We start from the raw sequence: 26,672 nt of genomic DNA, 5'->3' as shown, positions 1-26,672 counted from the left end.
ATGCCTTTATCTTAAATTCTTTACTATATTCACAGAAACACTTTTGCCCAAGTATTAGATAACTTCTACTCTTCGCTCTCGCACAATCTAACCTTGAAAAGCGACTTGGGAAGATACCGAAGATACCATATGCAAGCAGGCGCAAATCGCGGACAAACCTCTTTCCGACATCTAAGCTAACCCGAAGCGTCAAGCGGTCACAGGATGCAGAATGTCTCCAACTCGGACAGGTGAGTTTGGCTGTCCTGCGGCATATACTACCAGCCTGCAGTGCATGCTTCTTTCCAGTAATTACATCTTTAATATATCTTAGATGCACATCTGTTCTCGGTCGGATACAGCAGAAGACGTGAACTCAAGTCTAACGCCGGCTCCAAGCCAGAAAACCTAGTGGACGGCATAAATCCCGACCACCTAGGTAAGTCAAACATGCGACCTCGGATCTTCACAATAAGAGCAGCTGCTAATTGACTCTCTTCCAGTGACCAATTACTCGTATACGAGCTTGTCTACACTGAAATTATCGCAAAAACAGAAATCGGAGGACTCACCAGTCGTTATGTCGAAATCGAAGGACAGCAGCTCCTCCGGGGGCTTCCACCAGGAGTACATCGCATCTCTTCGCTATCGCAATGACTTACCCCCGCCGGACATGCCCCCGAAGTTTCTAGAAATTCCTCATGAGGGTCTTCAACGATTTCTCACTCCGGGCTTCACGGCTAATTTGGCCCGCCGTGAGGAGCCTAACATCGATGTTGACGCCGAGGGCGGTATGCCACTCGATTTGGTCGGTATCCCCGGCCTGCATTTGGGCGACGAGAGTGGTACGTTTGTCAATCGCATGCGCATAACAACTCCAGAATGATTGCTGATGGCAGGAAATCTGTAGCGATTATGGCTCCGGAGGACCCAGAACCGCTTGACCCCGCTGATCTCTCACTTCTCATGACACCGGAGCAGCTGAAGAACCCGGCCCCGAAGAACACTAACGTCAGTTTCCTGCGACGCACACAGTACATCTCCGCCGGGCTCCGTGCGCCGGATAGTCCAAAGATTACGACTGTCAGAACAAAGTCGCGTTCCCTCGATAAGGGCCGGTCGCAAGACGATCCAATCTACATCAAGAAGTACCTACAGAAAGGATTTGATATCGCGTACCCCAATAGCAAGCATGTTGGTGAAGATACGGCTAGCAGTATCAAGGGTCACACTCCCACGAAGCTAGAAGTTGATGCGTGGGCTCATCCAGTGCATCCTGATAATCCCAAGTTGAAGCCGGTCGGGTTCTTTCCTCTGCTTCCTGATTTGCAGGGATTTCCTGATCCGGGAGGCTTTGTTCAATTCAAATTTGATAAGACACCCATCCAGGAGGCTTCGAACAAAAGAGACAAGCGCATGGATGTCGCAATTCTACATCCATCGGCGCCAGAGGAGCGCATAGTCGAGGAGCACAGCACGAAGACGGCTCTACACAAATCGAATCCTAGCGTGTATCCAGACCCCGGTCCCATTCCTTGGGACTACGATCTCTTTCTGCCGGAGAAGAAAGAGATGGCGAAGAACGTTTCTGCAAGCCTGCAGCTGTCTAACCCGGACCGCAACAATGAAGACCTGTACACTCACGACGGACCTGACCATACCAAGTTCCACCGTTACGATCGAGTTCGCACATATGCTACCAGTGCCCAGACCCTCAGTGATACTCAGAAGCAACGAGACATTGCGGTGACACTTTTCGATCCGTCTGAGCTGCGGGCGGGACAGCGTGAAGGCTTGTCCGCGAGACAGACGGCTGCCTACTACTATCCTATTCTTGGAAAGACACGCTTGAAGCCCGAGAGAGCCCGAACCATTGCACAGGCGGGTCTTGCTCCAACGCGTCCCAAGACGAAGGAAGATCAAGTCGACCAGATGCAAGTCGTCATTCGCGATCCGGACGAGGCAGAGGTTTACAAACGGGCTCAGCACAGACTTGCTATTGACCCGAAGTATTCGAAGAGTATGCCGCCGACTCCAGAAGAGCCCGAGCCAGAAGCCACCAAAGATGAGGACGAGGTTGATGCTTCTGGTCACCGCGAGGCAAGCGCTGAGCGGCAGCCGACTCCTCACGACGCTGACGAGGATGATGACATGAGCGATGAGTGAATCCACGACCATATACGCTCTTCTTATCGTTTTTGTCCCTCTTCTATTCTACCACCATTCTATCCACGGTGGCAGTGATAGCTATATCCATCACGCCCCGGCCCAATCATCCTCGAGTGTGCACTGCAACTGCTTGCATACTCTTCATGTGTCACAATACAAGACTCTTTGGTTTTTTCACCAAGCCTTACTGTCTTCCGCCACATCGGATGCTCACAGCCTGTGCGAAGCAGCTGAACGCGCTCCGGATGGCTGAGACAAAAATGAAGCCATGGTAGCAAAAGCACGGGCGTTGCGAAGTGGTATAAGTGATCTTGGAGTTTTGAAACATAGCGAAAGTTTAGTTCAGTTCCGGTTGGGTTCCCAACCTAATCTTCTTTTCTGGGGTCGCATTCCTCTTGCATTCGCCGACGTTTCGCATCTAGGATCTATATAAGTGATGGGCAGAGGCAATGCTGGTAGGGCTTGCGGCCACAACATGTATTATCCCGTAAATACCTACCTTTCGTTAATTGAACATGAAATTCCACGTGCTGATGTGTTTTGGTACAATCTCGCTCCTCCCCGCCAATCCTTGCTATAAGAACTGCACACCGCCCCACTCTCCTCTCCGTCAGCGCCATCATATTCTGCCGGTAATAATAATCCACCGCCCCAAGCCCGTCCGTTGTCGGCTTCGGTTGACGCAAAAGACCCGGCCGGATATCCTGCATCCATTGGCATTCCCGACCTCTCTCCCGACTCGGGACTTCTCGTTTTTTCCTCGTGAGTTAGTGATTTGCTACTCAATTTTTGCCCTATTGAAATACTCGTCGCTTCTGCCAGGAGGGCTTCCCCCAATTGCGACTGACTGACGCAACTTACGCTGTGGTAAGTGCATCTGCCTTTTCTCCCTACATGCGGTCGACGGATGGTTCCACCCTATTTTCGCGGGAACGGGAAAGAACAGAAGGGAAAGGAAGAATCTATGCATTGGCGTAAAATGTATCGTCTTGCACGTGCAGAGATAACGTCACTTGGGGATGGGAATGTGCATTTCATTTCAATTGTTATAATGCATTCGATTGATCAGTCCATTGCATCCTCATCCTTTCATACCCACCACCCACGTCTCCAAGATTCCCCTACAATCCCGCACCGCATATCGAATATCTCAGCTCAGGCATAAGAACCTCTTCCCCTACTACCTCCTGATGCCATGAACCTGGATCAAGCGTCTCAGTATTAATCATTCTAAAGAACAGCCAACCGACTAATCTCATTCCTTGCGCAGCCCCATCTGGACTTGTGAATCTTCCTAGCAAGAGCCCATACCACCGAATCACGTTATACCTTCACTCCCAAGTCCTCCTCAGAAGCCAAACTCACGTTACAATGGCCGCCAACGCAGTCTGGAGGGCCTCAAGAGCCCGCGCGCTCCCGCCTTCTCTGCGCCTGCAGTGTGCAACCCCATCGCCTGCTCCTTCCTCGATGTTCTACCGGCGCTTGACTGCATCCCCGGCGCAGGCCATGCGCCAGGCGCGATTCGCTTCGTCACGAGAGAAGGCCACGGAGGCAGCGGTGGAGGCCACAGAGTCAGCTGTAAAGGAGAACGCGCCCAAGGTGGCGGAGACGGTTACCCAGGAGGCACCTAAGAAGGCTGGTCGCGGGCTCAAGAGGACGGTGATCGGGACGACGTTGGCGGTGGGTGTGCTCGTGGGCTATGTCTATGCGACGGACACCAGGGCCAGTGTGCATCGTTATGGGGTGGTTCCGTTGGTGAGGATGTTGTTTCCGGATGCGGAGGATGCGCACCATTTCGGCGTGGATATCTTGAAGACGCTCTACAAGTATGGCCTCAATCCGAGAGAGAGAGGTAACCCGGATGGAGATGGGTCGTTGGTGACGAAGGTGAGGCTTGGTTTTTCTGTTTACTCTCGGTGGAATGAGGGTGTACGGATAGTGGTTTGCTGATCTTATTCGCTCACTAGGTGTTCGGATATACCCTGTCCAACCCCATTGGTATCTCTGGAGGACTGGACAAGCACGCTGATATCCCGGACCCACTATTCGAACTCGGACCTGCAGTTGTCGAAGTCGGTGGAACTACTCCTCTGCCGCAGGATGGTAACCCCCGCCCGCGCGTGTTCCGTGTCGTCTCCCAGAACGCCATGATTAACCGCTATGGTCTCAACTCCAAGGGTGCCGACCATATGGCTGCCGTGCTTGAGCAGCGTGTCCGCGACTTTGCTTATGCCAATGGATTCGGAGACCACGCCCTGGCCGAGCAGCGCGTTCTCAATGGCGAGGCCGGTGTGCCCCCAGGCAGTCTGCGGCCCGGCAAGCTTCTTGCTGTGCAGGTGGCCAAGAATAAGGTCACCCCTGACAATGATATTGAGGCCATCAAGCGCGATTACGTGTACTGTGTGGACCGTGTTGCCAAGTACGCCGATATCCTGGTCGTGAACGTCTCAAGCCCCAACACTCCCGGTCTCCGTGACCTGCAGGCCACTGCTCCCCTGACAGCCATCCTGAAAGCTGTGGTTGGAGCTGCAAAGAGCGTCGACCGCACCACCAAGCCCTATGTCATGGTGAAGGTCAGCCCTGACGAGGACGCAGACGAGCAGGTCTCCGGCATCTGCGAGGCTGTCTGGCGATCCGGCGTCGATGGTGTGATTGTTGGAAACACCACTAACCGTCGCCCTGATGCTCTCCCCAAGGGCTTCACCCTACCGCCTACTGAGCAGGAAACCTTGAAGGAAACGGGTGGTTACTCCGGTCCTCAGCTGTTCGACCGGACCGTCTCCCTCGTTGCTCGTTACCGGGCGATGCTGGATATCACCCCAAATACTCCTGAGCTGATAGGAGCCGCTGCGGAGGCCACCACGACCGTGACACAAGTTGAGCCTGACACGGAGAACGTACCGCCGGTCGAACCTCCCAAGCCTTCGGACATTCTCCCCCGGAAGGTCATTTTCGCATCTGGCGGTGTCACCAACGGCCAGCAGGCACAGGCGGTTCTGGATGCCGGAGCCTCGGTCGCAATGATGTACACGGCAATTACTTACGGCGGCATGGGAACAGTCACGCGCGTGAAGCAAGAGATGCGTGAGGGTAAGCAGCAGCAGCAGCAATAGCTATGTCAAGGAACACGAAAGGGGGGGAGCACTTGGCGACGTTTTGAGTAGGGCACTTGTCCATAGAAGGAGATCCCGGGGCACACCCGTGACTGTAAATAGAATAAAAGCAACCGTTAGACTGTCAATAGTCCCACCGAGCCGGGGAGCGGAGGAATGCTTGAAGATATCCACAACCGCCGCATTAAGCAAGTGGCAGGAGGTCAGGTGCCCCCACGTGTTCTTTTTTTTTTTTTTTTCTTCCGTTGCACGGGACCAGCTCCGCACAGCTCGATGTGAGTCCAGAACCCCGGAACGACCAAGAACAACCATCCCGAGAACGAACTGGAAGAGTTGGAGACTATCAAGTCAATAACATAACCACCCTAACAAACCCGGTGGAGAAGCAGCAGACAATCTCGGCATTGCCTTTTAAAGAAAACCCCAGCTTCGAGTTGCATATTTTGGAGTCAATTCGTATCGTGTCAGGTCAGGTATCAATTCTGCCTCGTACTGCGACTCCACTCATTGAATGGAACTGATCTAACGGGAAACACTCTGTTGGTGTCGCATGATGCTAATCTCGCGGGGCCATCGACTTAATCAATTCTACACACACACACACACACACTCACTCACTCACTCACTCAGGCTAGCATCTCCTCGACCTCGCGGACAACCTTGCGAACACCATCGATCTCGTGGGCGAACCTCCCCAGGAACATACCATCGACGGCCTTGCCCAGACCGCCCGCGCCCCACAGGCCAGGCCCGGCACTTCCCCCATAGAGAATGCGGACCTCACCCCCGGCCGGCTGCCCCGCGCGGGCGCTGCCAATCACCGCCTTGATGCCCTCCACCACCGCCGCAATATGGTCGACGCCCGCGGGGGCGGGCTTTCCGATCGCCCATACCGGCTCATAGGCAAAGATCACCGGCGCATCGGATGGAATGGCGTTCAGCACCGCGCGGATCTGGGCCTCACATTCTCGAACAGCCAGGCCCACGGCCTGAGAAACCACAGGGCCAGGGGCGGTGATCTCGCCGATGCAGACCAAGGGAACCATGCCATTGGCGCACACGGCAGCAGCCTTGCGGCCTGTCTGCTCATCTGTCTCGCCGAAGATATCGCGCCGCTCGGCATGGCCGAGCTCCACGATGGAAACACCCATAGCGCGAAGGGCGAGCGGCGACACCTCCCCGGTGTAGGCACCCTGAGATTCCCAGAAACAATCCTGGGCGCCGAGCAGGAAGGGAGATTTGCCCTGTTGGGGTAACGTCGTTTCCCACTGCTTGATGATCTCCGCGCAGGGGTAGATGGTGAGGAAATCGGGGATCAGGGCTAGCAGAAGCTTGGACTGATTCTCTGGTCGGACGATGTCATTTTTGGGGTCGAGCAAGGCACGGCAGTAGTCTATTGTTCGATCTGGAGTGAAGTACATCTTCAGCGAGATGATGAGGAGGTTCTTTGGGAGCACAGGGTACGTCATGGTGGTCGAGAAATTCGGTGTTGGGGAATGAATTTGTTGTTGCTGGTGATGCTGTTGTTGCTGTTGTGATAGTTGAAGATGCAGCTAGATATGTGTTAGTTAATTTGGCTTGGATCTTTACAGCCACACCGAAGAACCGAGTAATGGGTCTACTATGCTCGAATCAGGGTTGAGGCGTGGGGTTCCCAGCATTGCTAGGTAAGCGGACACCTACCTAAATCTACAGAGCGTCAGTATCGGAGCAATCGGGTCGCAGGATGGGTTGGATTTAGTTGTGGATAACTGGGGTGAAGGATGAAGTGGGTGGGAAATGAGGGGTTGGCAATGAGGGGCACGGCCCGGGTGGTACTGATTAGTCCTTACCAGGAATGCATTGCAGGTCTCAGCTCCAGATTAGTCTCGGCGAAGCAATCAATATCATTGAAGCCTGGAAAAATTCCTGGAATGTTTGCGAAACCGAGGACCTGGGACAGAGCCAGCTAGAGCTGGAGGGAAGAAATGTACGTGGTGGGTCGCGACTCGCACAGCATATTGTACATAGTCTTTTGTGCTAGCAAAAGACGGCAGGTGATGTCAGAGTACTGAAACCTGGGACAACCCAACCACATTATGAAGGGACACTGTGTATACTCGAATACCCAGCATGGAATTCTCTCTGCCTTCGTATACCTCGCCTTGAAGAAGGAGAGAATTGAAGGGTTCAGGGAAGCCACCCACCGATGCAAAATGGTGGCACGGCAGAAAGGAGGGGTTGATCAGCCCTGGTCTTTCCTCCCCGAGATGGTGGCTTGCAGCCTGGCTTGAAGGACAGACTTGGAACTGGAAGAGATGGAAAGATACAGAATCGATCCAAAAGACTGGAATTGAACTCGTACCTGGCTGGTTTTCTGCGATTACATGATACAGGGGGTGGGCCAGGCCTGGAACAACAAGCGGCAGGAGATGGACGAGGTAAACTGCTCACTGAATGCTGAAGTAGAGACTAAGGAACTGAACTCGACATTGACAGCTTCGAACCGATCGGACGTGGGGCGGTGAGTGGGGATTCAACCATGCAACCCACATCTCCACTACAAGTAGTACGATAAGTCTGTAATTGATAGCTATCTCCGTAGAGTCGAACAAATTGTGGCGTCGGGACACATCATTACACGGACTAATCATTAACACGTATGGAGTAGCATATGCATCTGCAGAACTCTCCTGGTTGAAGCGTTCAGTCTATGCCGCTGGGTGACATTGTCCGGAAGCTCCTCAACTTTTGGTTGACTTCAATAATGGCGCACAAAGACTACGTTCGACGACGCAAATAGTTCCGTTTGCTGGTTCCGGTTTCTCCCCGGCCTGTCTTCCCAGGTATGTGAGTAGGCGCACGCTGATAGGGCGAACAAAAATCTCGCGTTGTCTGTACTCCCTCCATGCTCTTATGGGTTTAACACGATGTTCCCAATGCAATCAAACCACGGCAGTGCGATGCCGTCGTAGCCAGGCACAGAGTCTGAGCCGCGCGTGTCATCGTTAGACTAGTAGGACAATGATCGAAATTCGTCTTTCAGCAATACAAGTGTTAGAGAGGAGATGATCAATCGTCAGCACTCCGACAACCGGCTGCGCGTTGATGGTTAGGATACGTCGATCCACATGCCTCACACCCCTTCAATTCTTGATGTTTTTGGGTTGTCCTGCGAGCCACTCAAGCGAAGGATAAGGATAGATATCAATGGTAGTTTAGTGATACGTAGCGAGTCGTGTACTTCAGAGGCGTAATCGGACAAGTCAGGACAGGAAATCCACCTTCTAGTAATGATAGATAGGGGATGTCGGCCGGTAAAGGCGCTATCCGAGTCCGGTTAGTCTAATCTGGGGATGATCGCTGATTTCCAAATTACTTCCACCAGAAGAACAACATATTTGCGGCTGGAGCAGAACCAGCAATAGGCTCGTTACATCATGGAGATGATTCAATGAGAGAATCTTGAGATGAACATTACTATTGAGATAGGAGGACCAGAATCATTGGTGCCTTGCTGATGGACCCCGTCATAGAGCCGAGGACAATAGACCGGGTTGATAGCCTGACGGCTATGAATGGATGCAACGCCGGGTTTCCGAATTCAGACGAATGGTGGTTTGCTCAACTGGGATTCAGCAAGAAAGTGCTAACAACTAAGGTGCAGGACACACACAGGCTTCGGGACTCTCCCTTTCCCCGATAGCCCTGTTCATGACGCCATGGTGGACCTGCTGGAACCAAACATTCACATTCAACCAGCATCCCACCCCAAACAGACTTCTTCGGAACAATCGGTGCTGTGGAGAGCCTAGCCGTCCTTTTTCGATGTGCGCGCGTCAGATATTAGTTTCGTTTGTACAGTAACTGCACCACTGGCAATGTCCTGGGTGCACCCGATGCAGTCGTTGCCTCTGATTGGAGCCCCTCATCAATCACCAAACTTTGAGACTAGAGAGGTACGCACGGCTCAGCCTGCATTTTGTTCGGATCTGAAGGGAAAGATTTCGAGAAAAGGGCCCAGTAGAGGAAGATATAAAGGTTGTTTCGACCCCAGGCCCAAACGATATTTTTTCATCATTATTCCATCATCCTCCCCTGCCCTTCATCAGACGAACTTCACGCCTATTCCATCCTTCCCCTTCACGAGAACCATCCAGTCTTTATACTCCACCTACTACTCCATCTAATATCCACCATGTCTGCCGATCTGAAACCTCTCCGCATTGTAATGGCCTGCGACGAGGCCGGGCAGCCATATAAGGAGACCCTCAAGGCTGCCTTGGAGAAAAGCTCGTTGGTCGACTCCATCCTAGATGTTGGTGTCAATTCCACCAGCGACAAAACCGCTTATCCCCATCCTGCCGTTGCTGGCGCCAAACTCATCAAAGAGGGCAAGGCAGACCGTGGGCTATTCATTTGTGGAACTGGTCTCGGTGTCGCAATCTCTGCCAACAAGGTGCCCGGAATTCGTGCGGTCACAGCCCATGACTCTTTCTCCGTCGAGCGCTCTATCCTCAGTAACGATGCTCAGGTTCTTTGCTTCGGCCAGCGCGTTATTGGCATCGAGCTCGCAAAGAAACTCGCCAGCGAGTGGCTGACCTATCGCTTTGACCCCAAGAGCGCTTCCGCCGAAAAGGTCCAGGCTATTTCCGACTACGAAGCTCAGCTGTTCGGCGAAGCCGCTGCTGCTCAGTAACCGACGTTTCAGATGCTCGCATCTTGAAACCGCGATCATCGAAACAAGAACGAGTTCTGTTGCGATACCTCACCAACACCCGTCCTAACACTCTGTCGGAATCCCCCCCGACAGCTGAGGGAGGCGAAATCTTCTCCCCGACTACAACTTTCGAACCAAGCGACTTGGTTGCGGACTGGATCCGAACCTATCTGATCTTGAGCACATAAATACTTCAAAAACGAATTCAATGATACCACGAGATGAATGAGATGATATTGGCTGCCCAGTCTTTCTCATTTCGCCCTGGCTTTAACATGGGGCGATTAGGGTAGAATGGAATACAATATGTGACCTGAGAATTAAATTGACACCACGTAGCTGGCACTTTGTCTATCGACTGTGTTCGAATGGACCTGATACTTGTATCGCCCCATCGTCTTGGTTCTCATACATTTTACCCCATACTTCTGCGGCTAAGGTGCTGACTCATCTATCGTTCTGCGGGGGTCGATCAGCTTCGATTTGCAAACGACAAGAGCAAGTCACAAATACATCAAGGGTCTCTTCTACCTCAACAATGGCGCTTAAACCTCCTGGTTATCCCTGTTTGTCTTTACCGACGGACGCAGTGTTAATCTGCACCTCCTCGGTAGAAATTAGTGTCGAAGTTCTTTTGCGTTATTACCACGAGACATCGACTGAGGGTGCTCTTTGTCGCTCGCGTGTCTTACCATCCAAGCGACCCCCTATTTAGGCCTCCTTCAACACCATCGCTTGTATACATGAGATAGAAGCATCTTTAGAACTTCTACCGTCGTTCCATCGGATCCCACCACCGCATTAGCTCCGCACCGAGCAGTGGATCACCGGTAGACTGGGCCCCACCAGAAACCGATCGCTCCGCTCAATTACTCATTCGCCGGCACCAACAAAAATAGGGACCAAACACTCTCACCACAGACTCTTGAGATTTCGCATTGTCCATCTTCTGCTGCGGGCCCGGTCGCGAAACTCACGTCCACCTTCGGCTATCTCTATCCCTTGTCCCTTCGGCCTGTTGAACCTGTACACGACGGCACGTCTACATCTCCACAATGTCCTTCGAATTGAAAGAGAAGGGCAATCAGCTCTACAAGGCGGGTGACTACACCGGGGCGGAGGAGATGTTTTCCCAAGCGTGAGTTTCCCCTGGTTGCAAGGAGAAGTTTCGCGGCCCATCTCATCTTGGCTATATTCCCTCGCATACCGTAACACAAGGACATTTACCAACTAAGTAACCTGCCTCCAGGATTCAAAAAAATCCGTCAGAACCTACATTCTTCTCCAACCGGGCTATCACCCGCATCCGCCTCGAGAACTGGGCTGGTGTCGAGCAAGACGCGCGCGCGGCGATCGAGCTGTACGGCCCGAAGAACCCTACCAGCCTGAAGAGTCGATACTATCTGGCACAGGCACTGCTGGGGCTGCAGCGGCCGCAGGAGGCGCATGAGGTCGCGATCGAGGCGTATCAGGCGAGTCTGGCGGCCAGGAATGCGCAGTCGGAGAATCTGTCCAAGACGGTGTTGCGCGCGAAGCAGCAGATCTGGGCGGCCAAGGAGGCAGCACGTGTGCGCGAGATGAACGGGACCCTGGCGAACGTGGAACGGTTGATTGAGGCGGATCTGCAGAGAGAATTGGATGACCTCCAGGGACAGTTGGACCGCGGGGAGATCGGCCAGATTGGGTTCGTGGAGGATCAGAAGGCACTCCGGGAGGATGCGGACAAGACGCTCCAGGTGGTACGGGAGACATTTGCCATTGCGTCGAAGGGAGAGGTTCAAGAAAGGGTGAGTTAAGCGGTACCTGGTCGGGGTTGCGGTGCCGCCAGCCGAGGCAACAGGGAACATAGAAGCTGACGTTGTGTGACTACAACCAGGTCGTACCCGATTATCTTATCGACCCGATCACGTTCGAGATCATGCACGATCCGGTGATCACCCCGTCGGGGACCAGCTTCGAGCGCGTCGCGATCACTAAGTATGTGGAACAATCCAAGGCCGACCCGATCACGCGTATACCCATGACGGTGGATGACCTCCGGCCCAATTATGCGCTGAAAGGGGTATGTGAGGAGTTTTTAAACAAGAATGGATGGGCGGTCGATTGGTAGTCTTTTGTGCATGTGCTTGAACATATGCATCTTTTATTGAGCGGCCGTTGTCAAGTTACAAAATGGTTGGGCGTTGGTGGGTGGATAAATCAAGCCGCTAGAGCTGTTTCTTTTGTCGGTTTTTCCATATTCATGTCTTAATATATAGCATTTCTAGATCATAGCCATCACATCTGTTTCCAATGAAGAGTTGAACACATCACTTGACAGGACTCATACCATGACTTAACTTCTACCAATTAACTATCCACCTGACAACTTGACCAGAATCCCAACGATCCCCTCTCCTCTCCGAACCTCAACCCCACCAAAACCAAACCAAACCAAACAAACAAAGTCACTCCCCTCCCACCCCCCCACCAACTAACCCCTCGATCAATCCATTACCCCCCCGTTCTCCTCCTCTCCTCTTCTCTCCTCCTTTCTACACCTCTTCAATTCTCCATCTACTCCTTTCTATCACCCTTCAAAACCCATCAACCCCACCAACCCACACACAATGTCCACCCCGCAGTTCACCACCGCGCTGTCGAGCGCCCAGTCCAAGGCCAAGTTCACCCCCGAGGTGCAAGCCGCAGCCGAGAAGGTCAACGCCGACGCCCTGACCTCGGCCGTCGAGGCCGTCCTTGCCGGCGACGACGCCGCCTCCGTGTCAGGCGAGCAGGCCGACGCCCTGACTCAGGGCTTCGAGTTCGCCACTCTGCTGGTCAAGCAGCTGTCTTCGGAGCCTGGCAGCACCGAGATGTTGAACGTATGTTCCTACCTTCCACCCCCTCCTACGAGACTGCTATTGATAGACATGAAATGCTAATGCCACCTTTTCCTATACTGCAGCTTTACAAGTACTTCAAGCGCGCCAACAACCAAGAGCCTGCTAAGCCTTCCATGTTTGCTTTGGAGGTCAGTTTGTTCTCTTTCCTACTTATATCCCCTGGGTTGTTTTCTTTCTTGGTTGTGGCGGGAGGGTGATGCTGTTTTGCATGTGAGGTACGAACGTGGGGCTAATGAAAACACGCAAATGATAAGGCCAAGTACAAGTACCAGGCCTGGGAGAGCATCAAGACCATCAGCCAGCAGCGCGCTCAGGCTCTCTACATCAAGGAGGTCGACACCCTCATCGAGAAGTACGGTACCCGCGATTAGAGCACCGCATGACAAAGATATCATACTTGGTTATGAGATTTGGCCTGTTTAACTTTTTTTTGGCTTGGTTCACCCCCCGGCCGTCATTTGGCCTATGGTAGTCGAATGAGTTCTGTATTCCATCATGCAATGTTATGAGCGAGCATCATCTTTGTGCCCGTCTTGTCGTCGGGCCGAACACAGAGAAAGGAAATGATCAAGTGTATAGAGCTGGTGATGATGCGGTTTCTTTGGTAACTCTATATACTGTTGGGGTGGTTTTGGTTCAAGCTGAAGTCGCTCAGCCATCCCATGTCTGGCCTAGCCAGTCGGGCTCGCTATAGCTGGCTGTTGCGCACCAGGGGATGTCTTCGGGACTGTACCGCGTCAAGGGGAGATCGTATGGCATTCGGAATCCGACTGTCACGGCGGCGTCTGCATTCGCAGCGGGTGTATCCGTTCGGCAGCACGGCACCATCACTGATTTCGCAGTGTCCGTGTCCGTGTCAGGTGCAAGCCCGGCCAATAACTCCGGCCACACCACCACCCCAATCTCCCAGCTGCAGATCCGCACTTCCCCGTTCGCATTCACGGCTGTACCCCAAGCCTGCGTAGACAGATTCGCCGACGTGACCATCGCCCAGTCGATTGTGTTCATCTCCTCCGTGGAGAACCGGATGTATGTTTTGATATGCGGCGCCGCACGTCGCCGACCCGCCTCCCGCCGGGGCTCGGCCGTTTCGATATCATCCCCTGCCCAACGGCACAGGAAGGGCCGCATGTACTGCAGCTGTTTCTGCTGAGCCGCGCTTTGTAGCTTCATGTGGATGGAGCCACCGGACCCGTACCCGTTCAAGGAGCGTCGGATCTCATCCGGAGTAGGGAAGATGATTGAGTACTGGGATTTGGGCCCTTCTACCTTGGGCGCCAGGGATGCGAAAAAGACATCCTTCAGCCACTTATCCGTTTGTCCGAGCGATGCTACCGAGGATATCTAAAGCATATCAGTACCGCCACATCCGTGCCAAACGTGCATTTCTAGACATGCGTCAAAGAAAAAACCCACCTGGACAACAATCTGCGGCCCTTTCAGACCCGCTTTCCCATTTCGCTGACTATCCTGCGAGGAAGTAGATAAAGGCACCTTGCTCAGCACATCCCTCAACGCAATCCATCCCCAAGGCGTCTTCCGCGAGTCCGTCTCGCCAAGCTTCTGCTTCGACGGCACACTGGCAACAAGAGCCGCGCGGACGGCCCCGAAGTCATACCGCGCGAGTTGCCGGACCAGCGCGCCCGTCTTCTTAGTCCCATACTCATTCAAATAAGCCAGTAGATCTCGCTTGAACCTGGCCCCTGATCCGGGAACATGCTGGTCCGTCGTGTCGTCCCCCGCGCGCAGCGGAAGAAGAGGCGATCGCCAAACGGCCTGGGTCATATTTGCCCAGTCGCCCGGGATCATATTGGCCGTGTGAATGACAACCCTAGACAAATTAGATCTCGCACGTAGCATGAGGGGGAGAATACCGGAGAACAAAAAAAAACATACTGAGCACAATCATCGTGCCGCAACAGAATCATCATCTTGGAATGATGCGTCCCGAACGCTTCGGGCATGTAGGCGACAATAGCCTCTACATTCGGATATCGATCACATGCTTCCTGGAGTGGGTGTGTGTGTGTGAGTGTGAGTCCGTCCACCGGGGAAAGCTGCATTACGCATTACAAGTAGACAGGGAAGAGCAAATCGATCCTCACTTACATCAATCCGCACCCGATTGGGCGCCTCTCTCTTCCATGATCCATGCACCACCTTCAATTGGATCAGGGAGCGCACGTCCTCGTCGAACTGGCTCATCACGAAATCCACATCGTGGAGGTAGTTGAATTGCCAGCATTCGCGGATCATGGGGTCCCCTAGGATGTCGCGGAGACGGACGGCGTCGACATTATTGCCGGAGGAGGGCGAGAAGTCGCGGATGTGGGTGAGCTGGATTGGGGAGCGGAGGGTTTGTGGGTTGGGGTTGAGTGGTTGTGCTTTGGTAGGGGAGATGTTCTTGGCTGAGCGGGATAGTAATGGAGGTGTAATGGAGCGGTGCAGAGATGCTAGGGGTTTGGTGCTGGTGTCCGCGCTATTGTCCCGACTACTAGATGCGTCTTGCTCGCCAGGGCCTTCATGCTTTGTAGTGTTATTTGAAAGTTTCGCCCGTTTCGAAGGACGGTGAGGTTCGTCCATCGTGGGGCAGACTCGATAGTAGAAAGTTGGAGAAGTGAAGTTGGTGCGGAGAAGGAACTTTGAAGGGGAGGACGGAACAAACAGTCGGGGCCTGCAACCGCCGCGATGAGCATTATGTTCCTGTGTAATTCTACGACAACGTTCCGCAAGTTCAATCGAGAGGTAACCAAGATGAAATCTATTTGCATCACTAATAATACAGTTTTCTACATGTGGCACTTCTATCATACACCCACCAAACGGCCTGGAAAATCACCACATGAACCGCTGGACCTTCCCTGGTTCCTGTGGCCATTCGAAGCCACAATACAAGAAAATGTACCCCGTCACTGCATTGATAACCAAGAACCAGTATGTTTCCAAGAACAACGGAAAGTTGGTGGCCATCTTCGCATTGAGTTCATCAATGCCATTTTGAGGACGCCGATGCACCAGCGGTGTCGGCTGGGGTGGCAGATGGAGACGCCACATGACCCACGGGATGATAAAATACCGTGGCTCAACCAAAGGAGCAGTGACAAGGGAGAGTGCCGTGGCCGCGAGCCAGACGAGCACGAAGCTCACCTGCGGTGCACCTTGCTGTTGCTTCTGGCGCGTAATGAGGTGGGCCTGAATCTTGAGAAATGCCTCTTCCGAGATGGGCTCCGGCTTAGGCACTTTGGCAGGTTTCTTCGACGTCTTCTGTTTGCGTTCCGGCTTCTTCTCCGTAGGCTCTTTTTGTGCTTCGGGGTTCTTCCAGGCTGCAGGCTGCGAGATCTGCTTCAACTGTGGGGGCTGAGGAGCAGTGGAGAACCCGAGAGCAGAGATCACCATCCACGCGCAAAGGAAGTAGACGACAACAGCGGCGTACTTGACCGCCGGATGAGTTCGGAGGAGGATTCGGAACGCGTAGAAGACGTAATGGCGGTTATCAGCTAGCGTAAAGGGATGCACAATGGTGTTGAAGTGCACCACAGCCAGCATGATTGGGATTATAACAAGAGCTGTCAGCAACTTCGGGAAGCCCTTCTGTTTCTGAGGAAAGCCGAAGTCGATGAATTTCGGAAGGAGGGACTTAGGGAGAGCCAGGTTGATGACTGGTCCAAGCAGTAGTGGCCAGGAGAAGAACACAATATAGGGCCAGATATAAAGCATCTGAGGCAGATGGATGCCGGCAGTGTGAAACTCCTTATGCCCTGATAATGGTCAGCGGGCTACATGAGGCATATAGGAGCCAGGAAAACTCACCTAGAACAACTCCATCGTTCCACAAGACAAACGCTCCGAATCCTGCAAGTATAAGGAGGTACGGAAAGGCCGAACAGATGACGGTGCCCAGATTACCCACGGCAACCGTCAGCAGCGAAAGAGAGGTTTTGAAGTAGTCTTGGAATATTAGCGGAGCCAGCAACAGCTTTCCAGGACGAAAGCCCACCTGCAATAGAAGCCTCGGAGACGAGTGGGTCGTAGAGCTCATTCCTCCACCCTTGTTGAGCAATATCCGCGAAACCCGACGACCGACACTGCTTGGATTTCAGTCTCAATTGTCGAACCACCTGCAGTCCACCCAAGAAGATGGCCACCCAGAAAATGTTGGTTTGTCGAAAGGCCAGCGCAGCCAGTCCTAGCATGACAAAAACCACGGACTTGAGCAGAGCCGATGCACCATCCGAGGAACGCTTGAGGTCCCAGTTGTATGCTTCAACAACCACAAGCAAGGCAAGGATATCGGTATAGTACAGCCCAGAGAAGAAGAAAATCGGCGGAAAGAGACAGATGTTCAGCACAGTATGGCTAAGCCAAGCTCCAGAAGGACGGGTGTTGCGGGTTTTGCGCAGTCTATCCAGCAGTGTCTGCAACCGATATGGTAGCGCAATCGCAGTAGCTGCCACGTTTGTCGCGCGCAGCACTTCCGGCGTAAGCTCCGTAGGAGAACCACGCAGGAACAAAAGGACAGCACACAACCCATAAGACCAGAGATACAGGCCGGGAGGGGTCGTAATCTTCGGATCCCAATGGGTCCATTTGTGCGCCCAGTAAGCCTGCGCTTGGGGAACATGGAACGCTTCGTCTAGATACGGATCGGGGACGAGAGCATTGATCCTGCTCAACCAGATAGGGATCAGCAGCAAAACAAAAGGCACAGCGTAGCGGGCGGCCAGGACAAAGCCTGACTTAGGTTGCGCATTCATGGTCAAAGGTGACTTTCAGAAGGAAACCATGCTTTTCACATGCATTGAGGGGAGAAGTGCATAAATGAGGCCCGGCAGCTCCGAAAAGAGAACAATAAATCCCAATGCAAACCGGGCAAACAGACCGCCTACCACGCCGCCTGTCAAGCTTTCTTTGATCTTGGATGGCATCACCGATTAGCTCGCCTTTCGCATTTGCTCTCTCTCGTCTCGAACTGACTGACCATAGGGCATGGACCGCGTCCATCCGCTTGGTCTTCAACTTCTTTCAAAGGTCCAACCTGCCTGACTGACAGGCAATGGCTTTCCCCCTCCCGCGGGGCATCACGCCCCCGGAGATCTCCTTCTTGGCCGAGATGGAGATGGTCACCATACTGCCGCGCCAGCGTCTTGAAGGCCTAGAATTGCTTGGTGTAAGTTTTGGTGGCCAATAAGTCCCTGAGATGTCTACATATCCCATTTGCATCGCCGAACCCAGTTTCCGAAACTACCTGTAACCAAATCTTTCCAATCGCTATATCTGTACAACACCCCCGGCGCTCCCTCCGGTCTTCCTAGTATAAGCAAACACACACATCCACACACTCTCTTCCTCTTTGCGCAATTGAAGAACCAAAACTCAAACCCACCAGGGCCCCGTCGAAGCTCTCGCTCCGCCTCGTCGCGCCTCCCTCCCTCTCTGGCTAGCGCTCCTCCTCAAACGCCAACGACGCGCCAACATCCTCCCACCCTCCTGGCTGCACCCGGAATCCCTCTCCTTCATCCTCGACGTCGAAACCCAATACGAAGAGTACAAAGATACATTCTCCCCACCCCTACCCCTACCAGGCCAGCCCCTCCTCCACGACCGCGGCGAGCCGGCCGTCGCCACCCCACGCTACACCCCGGACGGCGAGAAATACTACCCGGCGCCGCCATTCCTGCCGCAGAACGTCGCACGCGACCATGTGCCGGCACAGGAGCTCCAAACGCTGCCCTTTCACTGGCTCGAGGTTGGGAACATGCTCCTGGAGGCCGCCAGCGACGACCTGGTGGACCCCGACCAGACTCGCCGGCTGCTGAAGGAGCTGCGCGAGGTGCGCATGGCCAAGATCCGATCCGGGGTGGACGCGCTGGACGCCGCCGCGATGGGCGGGGGTGGAGTGGCCTTGACGGGTGTCGGGGCGATCGAGCTCGGCGAGGGACGGAGGTTTATCACGGGGGTGATCGATGGGCTCCGGTATGCATCTGTGGTCTCCCTTTTTCCAAGCCCGGGGCAAGAGTCCTTCCTTGGTGCAAATGCAGTGTTGCTAACTAGTGTCTCTCTCTACGCAATAGACGAATCGGCGCGTCGAGAGAACAGGCTCGGCGGGAAGAGCTGGCGGAAGAGATGGCCAATGGTGGATACGATGCTACGCAGGACGATGAAGATGAAATGGAGTTCTAGAATCTTGCGAGGTGACCTGCCTATTTTTGACAGATCATACTCCACAAGTCGGCGTTATGGAAACATACAGTACATTGTTGTTGTCATTTGCAAAAACCTTTGTGAAACAGTTATATGTATATATACCCTTATACCTTTTCTTTCATAACAGATTTACTATACCGCATAGAGTGCATGATCAATCTGTTTCATTCATCTCAAATGATACACATCCTCGATGTGGATAAGCCACGCTTTGCAGACGGGGGCAAATCTCCCCAGAAAGGACAACAGCATACGAGAGTCATCTTTTCGCAACAGTGAATCCAATCCACTCGAGTGAAACCGAAAATGTACTGTCAGCATTGATCAGACCTCGAACCATCCTCAACGCCGACCAGAAGAGGTATATAACTAGAAGTAGAAGAAGGGAAAAGAAAACAGGGGCTAAGAAGGCCAGATATCGATGAAACAAACAGACGATCCAAATTTGTTAAGGGGCAGTAAAGAAGAGGAAGCCCACAAAAACTTCAAGCATATATGCAGGCCATGCTAGGTAACAACGAAGAGGAGAGGAGAGGTGGGAGCAAGAGAGGCGAAACCACATCACAGAACAGAGGGACATTATTGAGCAACCCCCTGACCCTTCTGCATCATCTTCCTCCTCGCTGCCAGGATCATATCGTCCCTGCGCTTCTGGAGCAAGCGCTGTCGCTCCTCCTTGCTCTGTGACCAGCCAGTGGAGGGCTGACTCTGCGAGGCCGCGGCATCCTCGTCCGCGCTGACTTTCGCGCGGAGGTTATACCGAGAGATTAGGTCCTGGCCGTCGGCCTTTGCGGTGGCGGTGGCGGCTCCGGAGGCGGGCTGCGCTGACGCAGTCGGGGTGGGAATAGCGACTTGGGGTTGGAAGGATGGAGGGGGCTGTCAGTGTTTCATGCAACGTTAGTCTGGACAAGTTGCTTCTACTTCCCGGGATCCCCTTCCGACGGGAGGTGAACAGTAGCAGAGTGCCACGGAGATCGATCGCATGACTTACCACTTCCAAGCCTCGGCCTGTTAGAATTCTTTCCGTTGTAGCCGCCATGTTCCCTCCGTTGCGCTGCAAGTCCCACATGATTTCGCGATGGCTGAGCTGAGGGAACATCTGCGAGATCTGCTCGACCTGAGCTGGGTCAATGCCATTTCCTCGCGCACGACTGCGACCACTTCCGGCGCCAGCCTCGCCGTCACGGTTGAAGAACCATCGGATCACGAAGAAAGAGACAACGGCGAGGGTGAGAAGAGAGGGGATGTTCAGGGACGGTTCTTCGTCAGGCATGGTGTTGGGTCACGTGTGGAAGAGGGGACTGCGTCAGTGTTGAGCGATGTCGAATATCGGAGGTGTGAGACACGGATTCGCCACTATTGAGTGTAATGAAAGTTCTGGTCTAAAGTCTCTCACAACACAGGGGCAAACTGTCGCTGAGAGGTAAATGCCGTGTAGAGACGTTTTCGGAGAGGGGATGGTGGTTCCAGTTGAGTTGAGGGAAGCCGCGGCAGTTTAGAAGAGCGGCGATGTGGTGGCGGTGGAGCAATCGGAAGGGCGGAACGGGAGGGCGGAATCATCTCTCTGCTACGTCCAATGAATGCCGCTGGTCAGCAGTATAATACCACCATCTCGCAACTCCTGGAGTATCATGGTACTATCAACAAATATCATCAACAAGAAATGTAACAGCAAAGTCATCAAGAATCATGTACATCATCCGAAAACACCTCATCCAGAAACCCCCATGACCCGGTCATTCAAGTCAACGCTTCCTGTGTCCCAGACCCTAACCAGAATAGCCCAAAAGAAGTATGCACAAACGAAGAATCGAGTCTTTGGCCGGGAAGAGATTATTTGAGGTCCGCAGCAGTCAAGGATTGGACTACACTGGTACCCTCACTAAATCTCGTGCGGAAGATACGGTTGGCGTTCTGGAACATGCCATCCTTCAGCGACACAACAATGAATTGAGACCCCTTGAACCGTGTCTTGATCAAGCGACCGATGTTTTGTGTGTGTGAAAGATCCAGAGCCGCATCGACCTCGTCCAGAATGTACATAGGAGCCGGCTTGAACTGCAATAGAGCCATAATAAGAGAGAGGGCAATGAGAGATCTGCCTATCTGTTAGTCCCCATGAACTCAAACTGTATCTCACTCTGATTTTACGTACCTCTGTCCGCCACTCAGTTCTGTCAAGCTCTGTTTCCAGACCTTACCCAAAGAAACCTTGACTTCCAGACCATCCGTGATGTCCTTGCCCTCTGGAGGGTCCAACTTGGCGAAACTGCCCGGCAGAAGCTCCGAGAAAATCTGACCGAAGTCACCGTTGACCTTGGTCCATGTCTTGTGGAGAGCCTCCTTCTTGTATTCATTCAAGTTGATGATGGTTTCTTCAATCTTGCGCTTATCCCGAATAACAGTTTTCATCATGTTCTTCAACGCAGCTTCCTTCTTCTCCACGCTATCGATCATATTCATGACCTTGGGATTGATCTTCTTCTTCATACCCTGGGAACGTTCCGTAAGGTTGCGCAGAGTCGACTTGCATTCGGCAATGTTGTGGTTCTTGAAGTCATAGGGCGTGTTGGATCGTCCGAAATTGTCCTTCTCGTCGGCAATCCACTCATGCTCATTTTCCATATGGGCAACCGTCTGCGCAGCCACCTGCCGGTCCTTCTGTAGTTTCTCCAGCTGATGGCCCAGCTTCTGCATTTCTAGGCCCCCTTCCGTGATCTGGGAGCTCTTAGATTTCATCGCCTCCTCAAGCTCACGCAGCTCGTTGTCGAAGCCCGTCAGCTTGGCTTGCTCGTCTTCAAGCTGAGCCTGTGCGAGATCATGTGCGTCCTATCATAAAATGTCTTAGCAAGCCTTATCTCGAATCAATTTTGCCATTCCTTGCCTACCTTGATCCGAGCCTGTTCTCTTTTCAATGACTCGACTTCCTCCATCTGGGCCTTTACTGTGTTTTCGGCTTCAGAGCTCTGCTCCTCTGCGGCTGACAGATCACTGCCAACCTGCTCCAACTCCAGCCTTGAGTTCTGAAGCTCCTTCTGAAGGGTCTTGACGGAGTGTGAGTTCTTAGCAAGCTTCTTCTTAAGGGATTCCAGGGAAGCTTGCAGCTCCGCCAGCTTGCTGTCCTTGTTGTCGTTGAATTCGCTCATGTCTTTCTCAATTTGCTTGATATCCTTGGATGCTTCACTTTGACGAGTTTTTGCGTCGGAAATGTCCTTCTTCAGCTGCTCGATATTCGCTTTCATTTCTTCGACGGCTTGAATGATCTGGTTGGCATGAGCTTATGTTTCAAACCCAAAGATATGATCCGGGCTATTCTTACCGTGGAAGACGAGTTACCACTGATCTGTTCTTCCGTGAGCTTGATCTCGTGGGTTTTGAGGTCCAATTCCTGCTTGATTGTGCGAGCTGCATCAAGCTTCTTCTTCTCCTTCTTCATGGTGTCTTCGACTGTGGCGAGGAGTCGCTCTTTGCTGCGGATTTCTCTGGTGATCTCATTCAACTTGCCCAGCGTCACAAGAACACCGCTCGAGTTGGGAGAGCTACCACCGGATAGTGTACCTGAAGGGTCATAGACATCGCCCTCGAGGGTCACGCTCTTGATTCGAACAGATGGGTCGAAGGTGACGCGCTTAGCCGTCTCAGCGTCCTGACAAATCAACGTGTTGCCGAAAACATAGTTCATTGCGGCAGTAACTTCCTCATCATACCCAATCAGCGACAAGGCAAGATCAACCTTGCCGGGCGCAATATTCTGAGCAGCTCCAATCTTCTCTGCGGAGGCCCTGAAGGACGAAATCTTGTTCAGGGGGATGATTGTTACGCGCTTCTTAAGCCTGCCGTTCTTCAACAGTTGCGTACCAGTCTCGGCACTATCGACAACAACGTTGTACAAGCGTCCACCAGCGCAGATTTCCAGCGCAGTAGCGGCCTGGACTTTCTCTTTGTCCAGGGCAAAGAGCTGCGCCACAAGTCCCTTGACCTTCGACCGATCGAAGTGAGGATGAGGGTCGGCGTATTGGAAATCAATGTTTGCGACCTTCCTCTGGAGCTCATCGGCCCTCCGGCGCAGCTCACGGATGTGTCTTTGCAGCTCCGCCTGTTCCTGGTTGAGCTGTTCTTCTCTACCTGGCTCATATCCCAGCCTGGTAAGCTCAGCCTCCAGCCTCTTCGCTTGAGACTTCAAGCCTTCCAGTTCTTTAAGAAGGCCCGAATTTTGCTCCTTCGCCTTTTTTGCTCGGGGCTCTTCCTCCTTGATCCGCTTCTCCAGGTGCGCAATCTTCAATTTGGCTTGCTCCTGTTCCGTGGCCGCTGCGCTGGCACGATTACGAGCATCCTGCAGCTGACCCTGGTAACCACTTTCTTGGCCTTCTTTCGAAGCAACACCGGTCTGTAGTGTCTGAAGCAATTCTTCCTTCTGCTCCACCTCAGACGTCTGAGCGTCAAGTTCTGCTCTTGCGGCATCGAATTCCGCCTGCATCTTGTCGTAGATTTCCTTTTTCTCCTTGAGGACCTTTTCCAGGTCGCTGACTGTCTTTTGTGCCTCTTTCATTTTGTCCTTCTCTTCGGCGATGCTATTATTCTTGATATCAAACTTCGTAGTCAGTCGAACGAGCTCGTGGGAATTAGACTTGACTTGATCTTCCAGCTCCTGGAACTTGCCGCCTTTCCGGAGCTCCTTATCACGAGCGGCCTTGACCCTCTTCACATCGTCCTCCAAGTGAGCAATCTCGCCCTTGAGCTTCGTTGCGCTATCCTCAAGGTCCTGCACCCTTCTCTTCTTGTTCTCGCACTCCTCGCCCGTCACACGTAACCGCTCATTGCCCTTCAAGTAGTCATGGGCAACGACCAGCCGCGTCAATCGCTCGAGGTCATTCTGGGTCTGCTGGAAATCCAGGAATGCGCGCTTCTCAGACCGGAGCTTCTCCAGCTTCGGTTCGATTTCCTCCTTGAGCAAGTCTTCGATCTCGCGCAACTTGAGTTCCTTCTTGCTCATCGTCTTCACGGCTTTTTCCCTCCGATCCTCGAACATCCGCGTACCCGCCGCTTCCTCGATCATCGACAAGATCTCGACCGCCTTCATATTCAGCACCTTTGTGATCTTTCCCTGCATGATCAGGAAATTCGGGTTGTTGATATTCAGCTGCACGCTCTGGAAGAGATTCTGAACGGTCTGCTGCTGCGCCCGATGGCCGTTGATGAGGTACTTGCTCGTGCCGCCGAGGACGATCTGGCGCGTTACGGAGATGGTCGCATACTCCTCGAAGCCGATCGGCGACTTGGCCGTGTCGCGGTTGTCGAAAACGATGGTGACGCTGGCCTTGGTGACACCGGCCTGGCCGCGCTTGTAGATGAGATCCTGCAGGTTCTGCGCGCGGACGGTGCTCATGTTCGTGATACCGAGTACGAAACAGATGGCGTCGAGGATGTTGGATTTTCCACTACCGTTCAGGCCGGTGATCGAGTTGAAGGAATCGTCCCTAGGCAGATACTATACGTTAGTTTATTCAAGAGCGGCGGATCAGTAGCCACCCAGTCGACGCCCCAGTAGCGCATACCATCCTGAGATAACCGTACGCACGGCGTACGATTTGAAGCCCTGTTGCGAGGAACGGAGTCAGTAATCCACTAATCTCTTGTCTGCGGGTAAGTCACGCGGGACTCGACTCACATCAATGATAATTTCTGTGATCCTCATAGCTGCGACTCCGATTCTGCCCCATCAATTACAGTTCCGGGTGCATAGGAGATGAGAGGGTTTGCCGTTGTTGGTTTGACTTGAGGGCCGGGAATTGTTTTCGCGGGCGGTGTTTTGCCGGCGGGCAGCGGTGTTTACTGTTTGCTCCATCGGGCTTAGCCCGCATCGATATGATGATCTAATCATGGAGGGGTTCCACGTGACCAGACAAGGAAGCCGTGATAAACATCAACCAATCACATTAGAGTGCTTCTCTACTTCCGACAATACCCCCAAGCAGACTGATGAGCTCAAGGTGGTTGCTGCAGGACACTTCCAGTCGGAGGAACTACCCCATACACGGCGAACTGCTAAGGCAACTTTGCTCATAGCGCTGTAGATCCATAATCTAGTATGCCAGGATAGTAGAGGTCATGATGCCATAAACCTCGTATTCCAGCGCAGGCGGATAGTACCGGTTGGCTACGCCACTGCCAACATGCATACTTCGAAAAGCATACTCATTATTCGATTGTCTAGCTCTTATACATCCAACCAACTGCTTATCCCCAATCTTAAGGCCATTAATAAGCCCAGTCAGGATTCAACTCCCTGTATACAAAAGCCTGTCCTCAAGGTGCCCCGGAGACATCTCGGAGACATTCATCTGCAACACCACCACACAGCAGCCAGCAGGTAGTGAGGGAAAGGCTATATAAGAATGCTCGACAAGCTTGCAGAATCCAGGTCATACTCAGCTCTTTCTAACTCAGACCATTGTGATCGTTTCTGTGCACGTTGACAACTTCCCCCTAACCCAACAGCCACATATACCCAACTATCAAACAATGACCACCTCCAACCCCAAGATCGAGAACACCTCCTACCACACCCCAGAGTTCCTGGCGCGTTACTACATCGCCGAGAAGCTCACCGGGCCCTTCGCCGGACCACTCATCAAACACTCGGGTATTGCAGAGCGATCTCACTCCGGTCCACGCATGATCTTCGACAATGCTTGCGGTCTAGGCATCGTGTCCAGCACGCTGAACCGCATGCTCGACGACACAACAAAGAGCCGCTGGAGCTTGACATGTGGTGATCTAACCGAGACGATGATTGACTCCACCCGTCAACGTATCGACCAGGAGAAATGGCCAAACGCGGAAGCGAAGGTAGTGAATGCGCAGAGCACCGGTCTTCCAGATGAGTCGTTCACGGACATATTTGCTGCGTTCGGTGAGCTGGCCCCTACTTTCTCTTGAGACCAAAGTAGTGATTGTGGCTAAGGGTACATAGCTAACTCGGGAGTTTTTGTTGTAGCCTTTACCTTATTCCCCGATGCGCAGGCAGCGATGAATGGTAAGTGTCATTTGGTCTACGAGTTCTCATCGATAGAGATAGTTGACGTGCATTTGCCTGTGGAAGAATCCTATAGGATCTTGAAACCCGATGGGGCGCTTGCGATTTCGACCTGGAAGAACCGTAAGTACCGTTCTCACTTTATGTCCGATGACTTCCTGGGCTGGGTGCTGACCGATTCTCGTCATAGCTACCTGGATCTCTCTGCTGCGGTCTGCTATCCTTGGAATGTCTGCGGACCTGAGTTTTCCAACCACGGAAGAGTTCCTGGCCATGCATAACGAGGGCTGGGACGCCGAATCGTTTGTGAAGACGGAATTCGAGAAGGCAGGGTTCAAAGAGGTTAAAGTGACCACTGTGACAGAGCAGGTCCAGATCCCGATTTCTCCATTCCTGGAACTCTCGCGAAGTATGTTGGATCTGGTGATAGAAAAGTCATGGACCCAGGATCAGCGAAAGCAGTATGGGGCGGAGGCACCAGGGGCGTTGCAGAGGTTTTTGGAGGAGAGGTTTGGAGTTGATGGGCTAATCACCATGGAGCCGTCGGCAGTTCTTGCTCTGGGGACAAAGTAAGGAATTGACGAGCGTCT

General features: G+C 53.0%; 12 protein-coding genes across 12 annotated transcripts; 7 read left to right on the top strand and 5 right to left on the bottom strand.

Moving 5' to 3' along the window:
- The first annotated feature begins 276 nt into the window (after positions 1-276).
- BO97DRAFT_467787 (uncharacterized protein) lies at positions 277-2,594 on the top strand. Its single transcript, XM_025699680.1, has 3 exons — positions 277-418; positions 483-824; positions 890-2,594. Exons 2-3 carry the CDS (start codon positions 560-562, stop codon positions 2,143-2,145), a joined length of 1,521 nt encoding a protein of 506 aa, XP_025555608.1. The 5' UTR covers positions 277-418; positions 483-559; the 3' UTR covers positions 2,146-2,594.
- A 1,060-nt stretch (positions 2,595-3,654) lies between these two features.
- BO97DRAFT_336458 (dihydroorotate dehydrogenase 2) lies at positions 3,655-5,261 on the top strand (the record flags this gene model as incomplete). Its single annotated transcript, XM_025691458.1, has 2 exons — positions 3,655-4,035; positions 4,116-5,261. 2 exons carry the CDS (start codon positions 3,655-3,657, stop codon positions 5,259-5,261), a joined length of 1,527 nt encoding a protein of 508 aa, XP_025555607.1.
- Positions 5,262-5,556: 295 nt separating this feature from the next.
- Positions 5,557-6,745, bottom strand: BO97DRAFT_402858 (triose-phosphate isomerase family protein). Its single transcript, XM_025694603.1, has one exon. The coding sequence runs from the start codon at positions 6,728-6,730 to the stop codon at positions 5,888-5,890; it is 843 nt and encodes a 280-aa protein (XP_025555606.1). The 5' UTR covers positions 6,731-6,745; the 3' UTR covers positions 5,557-5,887.
- Positions 6,746-9,038: 2,293 nt separating this feature from the next.
- Positions 9,039-10,052, top strand: BO97DRAFT_134443 (RpiB/LacA/LacB family sugar-phosphate isomerase). The gene has a single exon (XM_025690066.1). It carries the CDS (start codon positions 9,439-9,441, stop codon positions 9,937-9,939), a length of 501 nt encoding a protein of 166 aa, XP_025555605.1. The 5' UTR covers positions 9,039-9,438; the 3' UTR covers positions 9,940-10,052.
- Positions 10,053-11,015: 963 nt separating this feature from the next.
- Positions 11,016-12,070, top strand: BO97DRAFT_336359 (putative U-box domain protein; the record flags this gene model as incomplete). Its single annotated transcript, XM_025691456.1, has 3 exons — positions 11,016-11,098; positions 11,210-11,747; positions 11,837-12,070. 3 exons carry the CDS (start codon positions 11,016-11,018, stop codon positions 12,068-12,070), a joined length of 855 nt encoding a protein of 284 aa, XP_025555604.1.
- A 373-nt stretch (positions 12,071-12,443) lies between these two features.
- On the top strand, positions 12,444-13,494 carry BO97DRAFT_402853 (acyl-CoA binding protein). The gene is made up of 3 exons (XM_025694602.1): positions 12,444-12,821; positions 12,905-12,970; positions 13,097-13,494. Exons 1-3 carry the CDS (start codon positions 12,570-12,572, stop codon positions 13,211-13,213), a joined length of 435 nt encoding a protein of 144 aa, XP_025555603.1. The 5' UTR covers positions 12,444-12,569; the 3' UTR covers positions 13,214-13,494.
- BO97DRAFT_134401 (tyrosyl-DNA phosphodiesterase 1) lies at positions 13,267-15,528 on the bottom strand. Its single transcript, XM_025690065.1, has 4 exons — positions 14,952-15,528; positions 14,739-14,851; positions 14,259-14,673; positions 13,267-14,186 (listed from the first exon to the last, which is right to left on the bottom strand). Exons 1-4 carry the CDS (start codon positions 15,423-15,425, stop codon positions 13,494-13,496), a joined length of 1,695 nt encoding a protein of 564 aa, XP_025555602.1. The 5' UTR covers positions 15,426-15,528; the 3' UTR covers positions 13,267-13,493.
- Positions 15,529-15,613: 85 nt separating this feature from the next.
- On the bottom strand, positions 15,614-17,630 carry alg10 (dolichyl-P-Glc:Glc(2)Man(9)GlcNAc(2)-PP-dolichol alpha-1,2- glucosyltransferase). The gene is made up of 3 exons (XM_025692411.1): positions 16,840-17,630; positions 16,653-16,790; positions 15,614-16,600 (listed from the first exon to the last, which is right to left on the bottom strand). Exons 1-3 carry the CDS (start codon positions 17,594-17,596, stop codon positions 15,678-15,680), a joined length of 1,818 nt encoding a protein of 605 aa, XP_025555601.1. The 5' UTR covers positions 17,597-17,630; the 3' UTR covers positions 15,614-15,677.
- A 265-nt stretch (positions 17,631-17,895) lies between these two features.
- Positions 17,896-19,130, top strand: psf2 (DNA replication protein PSF2; the record flags this gene model as incomplete). The annotated part of the gene is made up of 3 exons (XM_025700389.1): positions 17,896-18,009; positions 18,229-18,815; positions 18,914-19,130. 3 exons carry the CDS (start codon positions 17,896-17,898, stop codon positions 19,020-19,022), a joined length of 810 nt encoding a protein of 269 aa, XP_025555600.1. The 3' UTR covers positions 19,023-19,130.
- A 64-nt stretch (positions 19,131-19,194) lies between these two features.
- Positions 19,195-20,547, bottom strand: BO97DRAFT_382927 (CUE domain-containing protein). Its single transcript, XM_025693331.1, has 2 exons — positions 20,038-20,547; positions 19,195-19,922 (listed from the first exon to the last, which is right to left on the bottom strand). The coding sequence occupies exons 1-2, from the start codon at positions 20,317-20,319 to the stop codon at positions 19,626-19,628; spliced, it is 579 nt and encodes a 192-aa protein (XP_025555599.1). The 5' UTR covers positions 20,320-20,547; the 3' UTR covers positions 19,195-19,625.
- A 132-nt stretch (positions 20,548-20,679) lies between these two features.
- Positions 20,680-24,808, bottom strand: BO97DRAFT_361332 (condensin subunit SMC2). Its single transcript, XM_025692410.1, has 6 exons — positions 24,715-24,808; positions 24,602-24,642; positions 22,366-24,523; positions 21,935-22,309; positions 21,202-21,875; positions 20,680-21,144 (listed from the first exon to the last, which is right to left on the bottom strand). The coding sequence occupies exons 1-6, from the start codon at positions 24,739-24,741 to the stop codon at positions 20,880-20,882; spliced, it is 3,540 nt and encodes a 1,179-aa protein (XP_025555598.1). The 5' UTR covers positions 24,742-24,808; the 3' UTR covers positions 20,680-20,879.
- A 688-nt stretch (positions 24,809-25,496) lies between these two features.
- On the top strand, positions 25,497-26,655 carry gtmA (gliotoxin thiomethyltransferase; the record flags this gene model as incomplete). The annotated part of the gene is made up of 4 exons (XM_025693330.1): positions 25,497-25,959; positions 26,044-26,082; positions 26,149-26,205; positions 26,273-26,655. The coding sequence occupies exons 1-4, from the start codon at positions 25,569-25,571 to the stop codon at positions 26,653-26,655; spliced, it is 870 nt and encodes a 289-aa protein (XP_025555597.1). The 5' UTR covers positions 25,497-25,568.
- Between the last annotated feature and the right edge of the window lie 17 nt (positions 26,656-26,672).

The sequence above is a fragment of the Aspergillus homomorphus genome (assembly GCF_003184865.1).
Source record: "Aspergillus homomorphus CBS 101889 unplaced genomic scaffold BO97scaffold_3, whole genome shotgun sequence".
In the NCBI taxonomy this organism is placed as follows: domain Eukaryota; kingdom Fungi; phylum Ascomycota; class Eurotiomycetes; order Eurotiales; family Aspergillaceae; genus Aspergillus; species Aspergillus homomorphus.
The sequence above is the reverse complement of the archived record's forward strand: the minus strand, read 5'-3'. Positions and strand labels throughout refer to the sequence as shown.

Bases quoted from the DNA above. Each gene is read 5' to 3' on its own strand.
- BO97DRAFT_467787 (XM_025699680.1), top strand. From the start codon at position 560: ATGTCGAAATCGAAGGACAGCAGCTCCTCCGGGGGCTTCCACCAGGAG. The intron at 825-889 runs GTACGTTTGTCA...GGAAATCTGTAG, and splicing joins GCATTTGGGCGACGAGAGTG to CGATTATGGCTCCGGAGGAC.
- BO97DRAFT_402858 (XM_025694603.1), bottom strand. From the start codon at position 6,730: ATGACGTACCCTGTGCTCCCAAAGAACCTCCTCATCATCTCGCTGAAG.
- BO97DRAFT_134443 (XM_025690066.1), top strand. From the start codon at position 9,439: ATGTCTGCCGATCTGAAACCTCTCCGCATTGTAATGGCCTGCGACGAG.
- BO97DRAFT_402853 (XM_025694602.1), top strand. From the start codon at position 12,570: ATGTCCACCCCGCAGTTCACCACCGCGCTGTCGAGCGCCCAGTCCAAG. The intron at 12,822-12,904 runs GTATGTTCCTAC...CCTATACTGCAG, and splicing joins GCAGCACCGAGATGTTGAAC to CTTTACAAGTACTTCAAGCG. The intron at 12,971-13,096 runs GTCAGTTTGTTC...GCAAATGATAAG, and splicing joins CTTCCATGTTTGCTTTGGAG to GCCAAGTACAAGTACCAGGC.
- BO97DRAFT_134401 (XM_025690065.1), bottom strand. From the start codon at position 15,425: ATGGACGAACCTCACCGTCCTTCGAAACGGGCGAAACTTTCAAATAAC. The intron at 14,852-14,951 runs GTAAGTGAGGAT...CACCCACTCCAG, and splicing joins CCAATCGGGTGCGGATTGAT to GAAGCATGTGATCGATATCC. The intron at 14,187-14,258 runs GTGGGTTTTTTC...GATATGCTTTAG, and splicing joins GGCCGCAGATTGTTGTCCAG to ATATCCTCGGTAGCATCGCT.
- alg10 (XM_025692411.1), bottom strand. From the start codon at position 17,596: ATGAATGCGCAACCTAAGTCAGGCTTTGTCCTGGCCGCCCGCTACGCT. The intron at 16,791-16,839 runs GTGGGCTTTCGT...TAATATTCCAAG, and splicing joins CTCCGAGGCTTCTATTGCAG to ACTACTTCAAAACCTCTCTT. The intron at 16,601-16,652 runs GTGAGTTTTCCT...GACCATTATCAG, and splicing joins GAACGATGGAGTTGTTCTAG to GGCATAAGGAGTTTCACACT.
- BO97DRAFT_382927 (XM_025693331.1), bottom strand. From the start codon at position 20,319: ATGCCTGACGAAGAACCGTCCCTGAACATCCCCTCTCTTCTCACCCTC. The intron at 19,923-20,037 runs GTAAGTCATGCG...AAACACTGACAG, and splicing joins CAGGCCGAGGCTTGGAAGTG to CCCCCTCCATCCTTCCAACC.
- BO97DRAFT_361332 (XM_025692410.1), bottom strand. From the start codon at position 24,741: ATGAGGATCACAGAAATTATCATTGAT. The intron at 22,310-22,365 runs GTAAGAATAGCC...CATGCCAACCAG, and splicing joins GTGGTAACTCGTCTTCCACG to ATCATTCAAGCCGTCGAAGA. The intron at 21,145-21,201 runs GTACGTAAAATC...ACAGATAGGCAG, and splicing joins GAACTGAGTGGCGGACAGAG to ATCTCTCATTGCCCTCTCTC.